The sequence below is a fragment of the Prinia subflava genome, chromosome 14, assembly GCF_021018805.1.
Source record: "Prinia subflava isolate CZ2003 ecotype Zambia chromosome 14, Cam_Psub_1.2, whole genome shotgun sequence".
Taxonomy (NCBI): domain Eukaryota; kingdom Metazoa; phylum Chordata; class Aves; order Passeriformes; family Cisticolidae; genus Prinia; species Prinia subflava.
The window spans coordinates 1,749,153-1,762,549 of NC_086260.1; the positions used below are offsets into that span (position 1 = coordinate 1,749,153).

At 46.5% G+C, this 13,397-nt stretch overlaps 1 protein-coding gene across 2 annotated transcripts in view; it reads right to left on the minus strand.

Moving 5' to 3' along the window:
- LOC134558068 (contactin-4) overlaps window positions 1-13,397 on the minus strand; it is a 255,592-nt gene that overhangs the window by 52,935 nt on the left and 189,260 nt on the right. For both annotated transcript variants that reach the window (XM_063411534.1, XM_063411533.1), the window contains exons 8-10: window positions 10,169-10,271; window positions 9,393-9,577; window positions 402-538 (exon numbers count right to left, since the gene is read on the minus strand). In XM_063411534.1, coding sequence (XP_063267604.1) covers window positions 402-538; window positions 9,393-9,577; window positions 10,169-10,271 — 425 coding nt within the window. The remainder of the gene's footprint in view (window positions 1-401; window positions 539-9,392; window positions 9,578-10,168; window positions 10,272-13,397) is intronic.

Consider the following 13,397-nt stretch of genomic DNA (forward strand, 5'->3'; position numbering starts at 1 on the left):
TGGGGGTGTTTATCCTGGAGAAAAGGAGACTCAGGGGTGCCCTTATCAATCTCTACAACTCCCTGAAAGGTGCCTGTGCTCAGGTGGGGTTGGGCTCTTTCTGCAGGCAGCACTGACAGAACGAGAGGACACAGCCTCAAGCTGTGCCAAGGGAAACATAAGTTGGATATTAGGAAAAGATTTTTATAGAAAGGGTGATAAAGTACTGGAATGTCTGCCCAGAGAGGTGGTGTAGTCACCATCCCTGGATGTGTTTAACAAAGCCTGGATGTGGCACTGGTGCCGTGGTTTAGTTGAGGTGTCAGGGCTGGGTTGAACTCGATGATCTTGTAGGTCTCTTCCACCCTGTGATTCTGTGATCGCAGCACCCACAGCTCCCCAGGGCTCCCAGCAGTGCCTACCTGTGGCAGCAGGGGCTCCCCATCCTTGAGCCAGCGGTAGGAGGGCTTGGGGCGGCCGCTGGCGCGGCACTCCCAGGCCACGCGCTCCTCGATGGCCGCGCGCACGTCACCGATCCGCTGCGTCCAGCTGGGCTGGGCTGCAAGGCAAGGGAGGGAAGGCTCGAGCCTGGGAGCAACAGCTCTGTGCTGCCAAACAGACGCCTCTTCCCTTGGCAGAATGTTTAGAAGTTGGATAACATCTTATATTTCCCATGTATTCCTAACCCTGCAGTTCTTTAGTGCAGAACTCCAAACTCCACACACAGGGTGAGCTGCTGCTTCCCCATTTTGGGCACACACAGCAATTCCTCTCCAGGCCTGGCAGTCAAGGACACCTCACTGCCTCAGGCCTGAGAGATGGGAACAAAAGGGAGCTGGGGCAGCAAACTTGGGGTGAATGACTTCATTCCCTGAAGCTGGAATTGGGAGATGAAGCCCCAAAATGCAAATGGACCAAACTGATCAAAGTGTGCAAACCTGGGACCTGGGGTCCATTTTTGGGTGCAGCCCCTGGGGGGCTTTGTCTGCCCCAAATGCACCTGAAGTCCCTTCAATAACTAGAACAGCTTTTTATTCCCTCAATTCTGTCTGCCCTCTGTTTTTAGGTAGTCCTGAAAAAGCATCATAAGAACTGCTAAAGATTACTATTCTTCCTTTAGTCTAGTGCTGCTTTCTGAAGGTGGCACTGGCAAGAGCAGAAGATGTTTTTATTTTTTTTTTAGTAAAAAATCCTTAATGAAAAAGAGTAGCTTCAGAAATCCTGCCCATCCTACAAAAACCAAGCAGGAGTTACACACCTGGCCCTGCAAATGGAGACATTTTCCTCGTCAGGGTCTCTGTAACTTGGGCTTCAAAGCTCTAAAATTTACCTTCTGACTTCAAAACTTGTAATTTAGAACTAGTTCTGCACTGAAATTGAGGTTATTCCAGTAACCCTGCATGGTTATAGGCACAACTTCAGGCTCTCAGTCTTGTCTTGATTATGGCCAGAGCTCCATGTCTTGCCACAGGAACAAAAAATCTTTGGACCCAATAATTGCATTAATGGCACTGAACAAACCTAGAAAGGCCACAAGCAGATACTGGAGACACATTTTGGTAGAATTTGGTGAAAACTAGCACTAGTTCTCAGCCACTTGTGAGATTGTATTTTTAACTGTGTTTCACATAATTTTATCACAGTTTGTTGCCTTTTTTTTTTAGTAGAGTTTAAGTTTAGCCAGATTCCACTAAAATCCACTAAAATTGCCACATGATTCTGAAGACCACACAAAACCTCAGACTTTCTTAAGAGTTACCTTTAGTCCAGATATATCTACAATATACAATACTATCTATTTAAGATCTTATTATTAATGGTATATTAATATATTATATCTAGAATACTTTTCAGAAAGTCCCAATAAACAACAGAATTCCAGTTTTTTTAGTGGGCATTTGCCCTATTTTGACATAAGAGCATCTGACTTAGCAGGATGGTATTACCAGCAGAGGTCTCCAAGAACCTGATTAATACTTTTCCTTGTATAATCAGATAAAAGAAAAAAAAATATTCCTCAAAGCCAGACAACAACTTCACAGATCTCCTTTGGGTAGGGGCAGGGGGCCAGAGATGGGCTTAAAAGGACAAATTTTAAAAGATCACATCAAAATGACAAATTGGTATGATTATACCCAAAATAGGGGGGTGTCTGTGATGATGGGATGCTGGAAATAGAAATTCAGAGAGGTCAGGTTGTGTTTAACCCCACCCTTGGCACCCTGAACGTGCCTACAAAGCAGGAATGAAGTGCAGAGTTTTCCACAGCACCTCAGCTCCAAGGGACTGCCAAAAAAAAAGGTGAACTGAGCATCCTGGCACTGCAGAATTAAAAGGAGGAGTGAGTGGTGTTTATTCCTCTGGCTGCCCCTCCTGCCCTGTAAGATTTTAAGCTTATTTATTGTCTGTATCTAAAGAGACAGGAAAGGGAAAGCCTTTAAAAGCAGGGAGATGAAAGTCAGTTCTGTCATCTGGAGTAAGAACTTGAACAATTCCATCGAGCCGAGCAATTGCAATGGGTTCAGTGGCTCAAGGACATTTGCAAATTACTCATGAATTTACATATTTACTATTCTAACAGCATCTAACTCATCGTTTTGAAGGGAATTTTATGAGCCCATGAAAGGAGCTCTATAAAACCCACACACATCCATTTGTCTTTTTTATTTTTGCTGCACTGTTTTACAGATTTCCCACATGAAAACAGAACTAAAGAAAAAACCAAAACAAACCCAGACAAAACAACTGGAAGTTATCTGCAAATCAAGAAAAGCCACGAATGGTAAGCTGTGCTCTATAATAAGTGTGTGCTATGGAAAAACAAAGATAACTCCCGTGGAGGGGAGGACAGAAAATTCAGGATTCATCCTCATTTCATACAGAAATAAGGGAAATAATAATTTTCCCAAAAAAGGGAAATCCTCTCTAATTTTTTGGGGTAGTTGTGGGTTGTTCATCCCAACTCCTGCCCTGAGTGCTGAGATTGAAATGTGCAGTGCTGGAAGTTGCCACCCCCAAATTCACGTCACCCTTGGGTGCAGCACCCTCGAGCCACAGCCTCCACCCCTCACCACCCCAACCCCCTGCAGTTACTGGAACTGGTGAAATTTTCATTCCAAAGCCATTTCTGGTGCAGACAGCTCCTAGAACGAGCAGCACAGGTCGAAAAATCATCTCAGTGAAAAGCTCTGAGTCGTTTGTTTGGCAGGAATTTGTTCTCTGCTGCTCTTTGGGAGCCTTTTCTAATTAGGTCAAGCTCTCCTCTCAACAGTTCAGAGCAGAGAGGAGCTCTTGGCTCCATCCTGGGGGATGTCAGGGCTTGGCTCACGCTGCAGATGTGTGTGAGCCACCAAAGGAGAGTGGCCACAACCTAATGGAGTTTGACAGGCGCCCACTGGGGATCAGACCAAGGTACCACGACACGAGATTTCAGGCATGATAATTAAAATAATTCAAATAAGGGCATGAAACCAGCTCCTCTCTACAACAGTTGCTGGTATAGTGATGTTCTCAGAGGTAATGACAAGGTTTAATTTGTGGCTGGTCTAGATAAAAAGTCCTTTCAGCAGCTCTGACCAAAGAGAAATTATTTTACGGGTTATATTTTGGCCCTGCTTGGAGTACTTAAGGTAGTACTGGCCTTGGAAACATCCCGGAGGAAAAATCTGGAAGCTGATTAAGAATTCATCCGAGTTGCAAGCAAAATTCATATGTTAAATCTATAAAGTGAAAGAAAAAGCTCAGAGATATAAGCACGACTCTTACATAAGGATTGCTTTAAAGAAAAATCTCCCCCTCCTAGGAGATGAGAGCTGTCTGGAGTTTGGACTCAGGGGGACAGAAGAAAAGTGATGGAAATAGTGAGAAAAAATCCCTGTTTACCTTTGATCACCCTTCAGTCTTCACCAGCACAAAGTGGGACAGTTAAAACCAGGTGAATAGGAAAATATGCCCAAATATATTCTTGCTTCTCTAAGACAAAAAAAGTCCAGGGGCAGTCTGTCCTTCACTGTAATAAATTAAGAGGCAAAAGGAGGAGTGGGAAATCATGTCCTAAAAGATGTTTGAAAATGAAATGATGTGGCAGGTGATGATGATGCATCACCTCAGAAATGAGTAACAAACCCCCAGAAGTAAGGGAGAAATATGAGAAATAAACCTGCAGGACTCTGAGTTCAAAACAACCAAAAAGACTCAAGCAAATGAGGTGCTAATACATATCCAGAATCCAATTCTCGGCTGCTGGGTATTGATTTCAGTGTTCCTAAGCCAATTTCTAGCAGCTGATGACCTGGTGCAGGCTGTGTAATTCATCATTAATGGCAGATGAAAGGCTCAATGACTTGTCCATTACCATCTCCATTCTAAGGAGATTGAGACTGAGCCCGGGATCAGAGCAGCCTAAAGCCAAGTGTAAGAAGTGAAAAAAACATCCACAACCCATCCAGATGGGAGGAATAGATGAGTAACTGGAAATAAAGAGGGCAGGCAGTGTGTGAGGCTTGTGCTTGTCACCTCATCTTGCCCCAAAATGGGGACACGGCTTCACCAGGCCTCCAGTTTCCACTTTTCCTCTGTCTTCTTTCCCTTCCTCCTGACCTCTGCTGCCAATTAAGGACTGTTTAAAATCTGTACAACTTAAAGGTGGGCAAATCCTGCACCAAACCAGTCTGCTGGAATGTTGTACCTAAAAAATCTCAGTTGAGCTGAGTCTTTGGAAACTCTACAAGCCTGGCCCTACTAACCCAGCCTGGGAGCTCTGCCTGGCACTAAAATATTAAACACCAGAGGGAAAGAAACAGAGGAAAGTCTGAAGGAGTTAACCCAGGAGATATAAGCACTGAGTGGCAAAAAGTGGCTTTTGCCCAAATAAAACACAGCCCTAGTGACAAAAGGGGGACTCTTCTCACTGCAAAATTAAGGAGCCTCACAAATTCCTGGTGGAACTTGGATTTGAGGAGGATTTAATCTGAGAAGGGCCCAGCCAATTGAATGGGTGCTGCTGAACACCTCAGAAAAGGCTGCAAAGAGCTGTAATTAGCGACAGAAGTCTGTCTGTCTGCTAACGCAGACGCTGCTGTGCTGACGCTTTTGGAAAACATCGGAGCTGCAATTTTTCCTCCTCTCTTGGCTGGCAGGAGCAGGAGAGGATGGGAGATGCTGGAGCAGCACAGGCGATGCTGAGTCAGCCCCTGCATCCGTGCTGCCTCAAACGGAGCTGCTTTGGAGCTGGGCTATCCCCCAGCGTGGATCTGACTGAAAGGCAGGGACAAATCCCGTGTTTGGTGTCAAAATCCCAGCAAACAAACGCTCTCAGTGGTGGTGGGGCTCCTCAGCCCTCCCCAGTGCTGTCACTGCCAGCCCCACTGAGCTCATTTGTACTTGGGTCACCTCAACCAGCAGCTCTTTCTCATATTTCCTGTTATTCAGGCTAAATATTTTGTTGGGAAGGGGGATCTCAAGACGTTGCATTGACTCACCAGAGTCAGCCCAAGGAGTTCAAAACCAGGGATGAGCAGCCCTGGGGTCACAAATATCAATAAAAGAAGATTGGGCTGAAACAGCATCTAAACTTACCATGAATTAAACATCAATAATGAATAAGCATCTCCTTGATGCTGGTTTTATGAACAAAAAGGCAATTTCTTTTTAAATTAGCTGGTTAAGGTAATCTGTTTACTGTACTTCTGCCAGGAAGAAAATAATTGTTGGCACTGCTGTTTGCTCAGGATATAAATCTTAGCCCTGTGGAGGGTTAGCAAATGTAAAATTTATGAGCAGCCAGATTAAAAATACAATCAGGTCAATGGGAGCACATCCCAAAATACACAGCTGAGGGTGTGGAGGGCCCTTGCTGCTGGGAGAGACTGGGAGAAACTGGGACAAACTGGGGGAGGAGAACCCTGTGTCCCACTGGGGACCTCACCTGCCTCAGCCACATTCAGGGCACAGGGAACAAGCTGCCAGCTCAGGAGGGCAGCACCAGCAGTCAGAGCTGCTAAAGGATGGAAAGGAAGAGGCTGTGCAGTTTAATTTCATAATTCAGGATATGGGGATATTCTCATTTGGGAGAAACCCACAAGGAGCAAGTGCAGCTGCTGGCCCTGCAGGGGACAGCCCCAAGAATCCCCCAGGTGCCTCTGCCAGGATTAACCTGAGGCAGGGAGAGCAAGAGACCCAGCAAGGAAATGTGTCACTCTGAGTTCCACCAGCCCAGGAAACACAACTACGTGGCTGTAATTGCATTAACAGGAGCACGTTTCCATGGGAAGGTCGATCCATCAAGGGGGACTCAGCCCTGGGACAAATGTTTGTGGAGAGCAGTGGAACAGGCTGGAGCAGGGCTCAGAGCACTGGAAATGCAGCAGGAATGGCTCCTGCACGTTTAATTAACCTCTTCTGCTGCAACAAGGATGTCAAACAGCTTCAGAGCCACTGATGTGCTAACAGAGGAGAAAATAAACACTGGTACAAGAGAGAAACACAGCACAAGTCAACCTTCCCTGACAACTTCCAGCAGCACGGAGAGAAGCTGACAGCACTGGGTTATCCACAGTGGGCAGGCAAATTTGGATTTCTTTTTCTTCTCTTTCCTTATTTTGTGCCACGCACAGAGGTTGGTGACTGGGTTTGAGGGAGTGGTGCTGCTAGAGCCTGGCTGTGACCTGCAGAGCTGTGGGCAGCACCTCTGAACCCCCCTGCTCTGGGTGCAGGGACCTCAGAGCCCCCCCAGTGCCACCCCTGCCATGGCAGGGACACCTCCCACTGTCCCAGGCTGCTCCAGCCCCAGTGTCCAGCCTGGCCTTGGGCACTGCCAGGGATCCAGGGGCAGCCACAGCTGCTCTGGGCACCCTGTGCCAGGGCTGCCCACCCTCCCTCATGATAAAAAATTTCTTCCTCAAATCCATTCAAACCTGCACCTCTCAGCACCTCCAGAGCATTTCTCTCTCCAGGCATCAGCCCTGACCTTCCAAAAGCAACTTGAAAGCTTTGCCACCATTACAGTTGCATTGCAATAATGAAATAACACGTTTAAGCTTTAAAAAAAAATATTAAGGACAATTATGTTCTTCTACCCAAATATTTGTATAAAAGTTGACAGTAAGTTACCTTCCCCTAAAAAAATTTTGCTGCCACACAAAACTCCAGAGCCCAGAGTACAGAATGCAAGTTGGTTTCTTTTTTTAAAGAGATCTATTTTCAGTACTGGCTACAAAACACAAATTATCCTTAAAAACCAACCAGTTCCCTGGAAAACCACCATCCTCGAGACAACAAGGAGGATATTTTAGTGAATTATCTTCAAAACCTGGAACAGGGGAGGCGTCCAGCTCCCAGCTCTCCATTGGGAATCCCTCCACCCCCAGGGAGGAGCTGGGAAGGATTCCCAGTGTGACAGACTGGGAGCAGGACGCTCCTGCTCCCAAACCCCTCGAGCTTCCCTGCTGAAATGCCACGATGGGGTGAGAAGCAGCTTTTGTGTGGGATCCAGAGCAGTAAATTCATTACAGTAATGAGATTATACCTCAATATCTGCTATGGTGGGAGCATTCCAAAGGCTCCATTTACTGCTTTCCAAGGAAGGCAGCTTTGGCCGTGGGTAGAGCAAAGCTGTACAACTGATGAGGCTTTTAATTTACTCCCCACATGGGAGAAATCAGGAGAAACAGCACAGAAAAAGGAATCTTTAAATCATCTAATTAGAAAAATTAAAACCCGTTCAAATGAACCCCGTATTCTTTCCTTAACATGAAAGATTTCACTTTGTTCTTGCTCTTTCACTCCTTTTTAATGTTTTCTCATTTTATATTTCCCTGTGTTTTAAAATCAGAAATGTTCATTTGAAATGGAAGCCCCCAAAATTCTGATTTCTAAATTAAATGTCTTTCAGAAATATTTCCAATTTGAAGACATCCCTACTTTTTAAAAAAAGTTACGTCACCCACCAAATCAATTCAGATTTACTAGAAGGGTTGGTTCCCAAGCTCTTTTTCTGTGCCAAATTATTATAAATCAAAAATCATTCTCCTCATCTCTGGAGTTCAACCCAATCTTCCCTGCTGACAGGAGCATTTGGGGGAGAAAACTCTGAATTTTTGTCCATATTTTCTGTAAAGAACAACATGGGATGGGAGCAGGGAAGCAACAAAACCAGGATTTTTTTTTTTGATGCCATGAGGTCTCTGCACACCTGTGGGGAGTGTGGAACCTGCAGCTTCTCCTGCCCAAAAGATCTCAGCCAGAAACTTGGTACCAAACCCAGCCCCTTGTGCCCCTAAATCCCCTCCCTGAAACTCCCATTCACCTCACACAGGTAAAGCCACACTTTTAGTTTGCTTTGTGGGGCTGTTCCCAGCAGAAATCTGGGGATGAGCACCAGGATCAGAGGGATTAATGCCCCTTCTGTTTAACAGAGCAGGCCTAGGAGGCTGAAATTTGGCATTTTACAGTGCCTGGCACAAGGACTCTGATCTCAGTGGGGGAAGAGCAGGTGCAGAAAGCCTTTGAGGGGAGAGGGCTCTGCCCTGACAGTGTTAAACCCAACTCTCCCTGTTTGTTCAACCACTGATCCTCTTGAAAGCAGCTCTTAATTGGTTATCAGCAATTAACAGTTATCCACAAAAGCTGGGGCAACCCATACATCATAACTCCCCAGCTCTAAGGATGCCTTGAGTTTTCTCTTTCACACTTTCAGTCTCTGTGCTGCCCAGGGTGCAGCTCTGAGCTCACACTCAGGCTCACTCAGCTCTGCACACAGCAGGGACACAAAACAAATCCTTCTCCTGCTGCACACCAAGGACAACTTTCAGCCCCAAAGCACAAACAGGGGTGGCTGCAGGGAGGAACAAGAAGGATGGGACCTCCCAGCCTGGAGCTGGAATGGGACAATTCAACCCCAAAGTGCAAATGGACCAAAACTCATCAAAGTGTGAGACCTGGTGAGCGTTTGTGCATTTTGGGACCATTTTGGGTCCCCCTTGGGTGCAGCCCTGGCCAGGCTCTTGTCCTGCCCAAGGTGTGTCCTAAAGGCCTTTCAATAAATCCCTGCTTTATTCTCTGGCTCTGTCCAGTCTCTGTTCCAGCTCCTCCCAAGGTAACACGAGGATGTTCCCCCACATTTCCTGCCTTTCCCTCCCAGCCACGAGCAGGCCAAAGAGCCCTGTCCAAGCATTTCCAGCACGTTTCCATGCCAATGCCCTTCTGGGGATGTGTTTTTGTTCCAGCTGCTCTGACTCTCCATTAATATGCACCATCCAGCCAGGTTTTATTTCCAATTACACCCTTCCCGAGGTGCGCCGTTCGAAAAGAAAGTAATTCCAGAAAAATATCCCCGCAAAATTATATCCTCACAAAATATTTACTGCAGATTGCAGCGGCTGCAGTAAAGCCCTGCAAGCAGGCAGCCTGCTTACCATAAAATGTCAGCTGTCCTCGTGCCACGTTCCTGCCCCTCACGTTTTCAGCCACGCACTCGTAGGGCCCGGCGTCCTCCTGCTGGAAGTTGGGGATCTCCAGGAGCCCGCTGGAGCGGTGCCTCCGCGCCTTCCTGGGGATCTGCTTCCCATCCGCCCTCCTCCAGCTGATGGTGGGCACTGGGCTGGGCAGGGAAAACACAGCAAAGGAAGGAAATAAAGCAGAGGAAGCTGTGGGTGTGGGCAGAGCTGGCACAGGATCGAGAGGGGTTTTGTTATAAATGGGTTACATGTGATATAAATATAAATGTGTTTATCACGGGGTATAAGCAGGAGACATTTTATTATTAAAATGCTGGTTTGACCCAGCTGGATTTGGGGTTCTGCTGTAAAATCCATTTTAGGGCAAGGAGACCCTAGCAGGGGTTGCCCAGTGAAGCTCTAAAAGTCTCCAAGGCCAGGCTGGACAGGGCTGGGAGCAGCCTGGGACAGTGGGAGGTGTCCCTGCCAGGGCAGAGGTGGCACTGGGTGGGACTGAAGGTCCCTTCCAACCCAAACCATCCATTTTGTGATGATTTTCCTACCAGTGCCAACATTTTGGAAGTGTTGCCCGTGTTTACTCCAGAAACAGGAGTCCCAAGCCCTGTGGCTACTACAAAACTGGCCCCAAGTAACTCCTGCTGAGGGAGGTGGATCATCAGGAACTGCAGCAAACTCCTCAAAGCCAGCACCACGAACGTGAGAAGCTGCAGGAATAATAATGGATCCAAACTTACTTGCCCAAGGCAAAGCACTCCAGTTTCACCGTGGTTCCTTTCGCAGATGGAACAGTTTCTGGGAACTGCACTTCTATTTTGGGCTCGTACTCTCCCATCACCCCTGGGAACAGAAAGGAGATGCTAAGGCTTGGTTGGATTTCAGCAGTAAATTCACAAGTGTTCCTGTGCTAGCACAGAGCTGTTCTATAGATCATTACTTGCCCAATTAATCCATTCATTTTAAACATGGCCTGTTCCTAACAGCCATGGAGTGTGGGCTCTTTTCCCATTTACTGCCAGAGGAGAAGCTGAACCAACTCTCCACACCATCTGCCAAAGATTAAAATCTCTTCATGGCTCTGCTAATTTTTGCTTTTGAATATGCAGGATTTTTGCAGGTAACCTGTGAAATGAGGGTAGCCATAATCAGGGAGGGTCAGCATCTTCCAGGAATGAAATGCAGAACAAACAGCCATTAGGGAAAAGTTTTAAAATCCCTGGAGTTAACAGAGATATTTCTATTAACTTCCAGGATTTCAATGCACAGAGATCGTCTACTCCTCGGGTAATTTCTGTATTTTTTTACTGCCCCAGTAAATCACAGAGCGTGGCAGCCTCTTTATGAAATTGTGTTTAAGAATTTGTGCACATAAAAAGGCCATTATGCCCCTGACAAATGGCTCCACTTCCAGCCACTGCAGTGTCCTAAACCCGGCACACATCATCCCACCAACAGTGATTATCAGCTAATTAATGATTGCAGTCCAACTCTCAACAGTGCAGCACCTCCTGGATGGTGGCCAAGGGAGGAGAGGAGCTGGGCCAGCCCTGAAGAATCCCAAAAATACAGAAATGAGCCAGCAGCAACACTGGGGCACATCAGAGCTGCTGGTGTTGGCCTGTGCTTGCTGACTGCTCTTGCTTTTCACACTGGATGAAAGAAAATCCTGTTTTTTCCTTGAATTTTCCAGTGATGAAGCTGGAAATGCTCAGTGTGAGGCTCACACCAAGTGTGCCTCTGCTTGCTGACCTGTTCCCTGTTCTGATGCCACAGCAGGTTATGTCATCTTTCTTCCAAGGCATTGATTGCAAATAAATGTTCAACAAAGTAGCTGCTGCACAGCCTTGGTTGTCAAAATTAAATGTATTTATTAAAACAGGGATACTCTCCCCATATTCATGTCCTGCCTGACACATGAAACAGGAAATCTGTGATTCTGTGGTGATATCCCAGCACTTACAAACCATAAAACAAGAACACACATCGCTCATTAGCCCTCTGCAGTTAACACTGCGCCCTCCAAAGGCTCAAAATCCTGTTTTCCCAACGGGGACCTGCCAAATCTTTGCAATCTTGCCTGAATTTTTCCAAAATCTGCGCTAAATATTTGCTGGGTGTGTTTCAATCAAGCCAAGAACTGCCCCGTGGTCTCTAAAGCAGCAGCTGATAGAACTTGGAGACATCTTTTCCCCCTTCTCTTCACTCACTTTTTATTTATTCCCATTTCTTTGCCTTGGGCTGGGCCTGGAGAGGTGAAATGCCAGGGGGATAAAACCTCCCAGTGGGGTGGGGGTGTTTTTCTGGGGCTGAGGGACATCAGCTGCAGCCACCACTCCCCTCAGCCCTGCAGCTCTGGCCTCTCACAGCCCCAGTGTGAACTCCAACCACCGAGAAATCAGGATTTGTACTCGGGAAAATCAGGATTTGTACCTGGAAAAATCACAAGGCTCCTGCTGCAATGACACCCTGCCCATCTCCACAAATGTACACAGGGTATGAAGCGACTCCTGCTGTCTCCTCTTTACAGGAGCAACATCAGAGCAGTTGAGACATCTCCATCCCGAATCCAAGATCATTTCCACGCAGAAAATCCTAATTTCCCCTGCTGTTCCTGGGTGATTTAACATCTGACTTAGCTGTGCAGGTGGCAGGGACGGAGGAGGAAATAAAGGACAAAACCAGACCCCGGGTTTGTGGCTTGGAGAGCGTTCCCAGTGTCACGGCACATCAGATGCTCCATCTGTTGGCATTTCGAGGCTTTTGTATCCTTCTTCCAATTTCTAGGCTTAAAAACGTTCTTTGGGATGAAAGTCCCAGGAATTCAGGAGGAGGCTAATTTGTCTGAGGGTTTGATCTGCATTTCCTAACACCTGTGAAATGTTACAGTTTAATTGGCCCATACAGCTGCTGCTGATGGCAATTTTATTCCAGGACCGTTTTGCTCCTTTCCCACTGTTACTGTTTCAATCCTGACAGGAAAATTCCCACATTTTAAAGAGAAATAGGGAAATACTGCAGGAGCAGCAGCTCTCTCCCAACCCCTGGATGCTCCCAGCGGGCTCTGGAGTGGGATGGGGCAGCCACAGATGTGCCAGGGCCTCTCCACCCTCAGAGGGAAAAATTCCTCCCCAATTTATCCCTGCCCCATCAGTTTAAAGCCATTTCCCTTTGTTCTATCACTGCACACCCTTGTACCAAGTCCCTCTCCAGCTCTTCCAGTAGGGTTTGAAAAAAAAAATCAATCCTATTATTGGAATATTTAATAATAATATTTCAGCACCGCAGTTGTGAGCATGAGGCAAATTTAAACATTGCTCTTTGTCATCCATGCCAGGACTCAGAGTGGCCTCAGAGGGACAGATTTGCTGCTGCTGTGTTTAGAGGAACACAGAATTCCCTGTAAGGGAGGGCAGACACGGAGCAGAGCTGGAAAAGCAGCACCTCCACCCCTCCCAGCCCAGCTGGGACCAGTCCTGGTCACCAACAGCATTTCCCATCCACAGGGATTGTGTCAGCCTGATGGAGGTGCAGCAAGGAGCCTGCATTTTCCAAGCAAGGAATTTTTTATCAAATCCCATGAGGTGACAGTGGATCTTCTTCCAGGAGAAATTGCTAACATTGCATTTCTATTCCTGGAACAAATGTCCCAACTGTTAGCCTTTAAACAGAGACATTTTAATTAATTTTAATTGGAAATTACCATGCAAATGTATTTTTCTTATCTGCTCCAAAATGACGACGATACAGATCAATTGTCTGTATAAATTTAGAAATCCTCTTTTGCTTTCTTCTCCCCTTTTTTTTTGTATTATTCCACAGACCACTAAAAATAGCCCTAATTCTGCTGGGAAACACAGGCTGAGCTAACAGTTACCGAAAGAACAAAGTGCCTTTGTTCACTTTTGGGCTGCATAAAATGAAAAAAACTGGTAAACACAGACCCTAAAATCTATTTTGTTTCCTGTC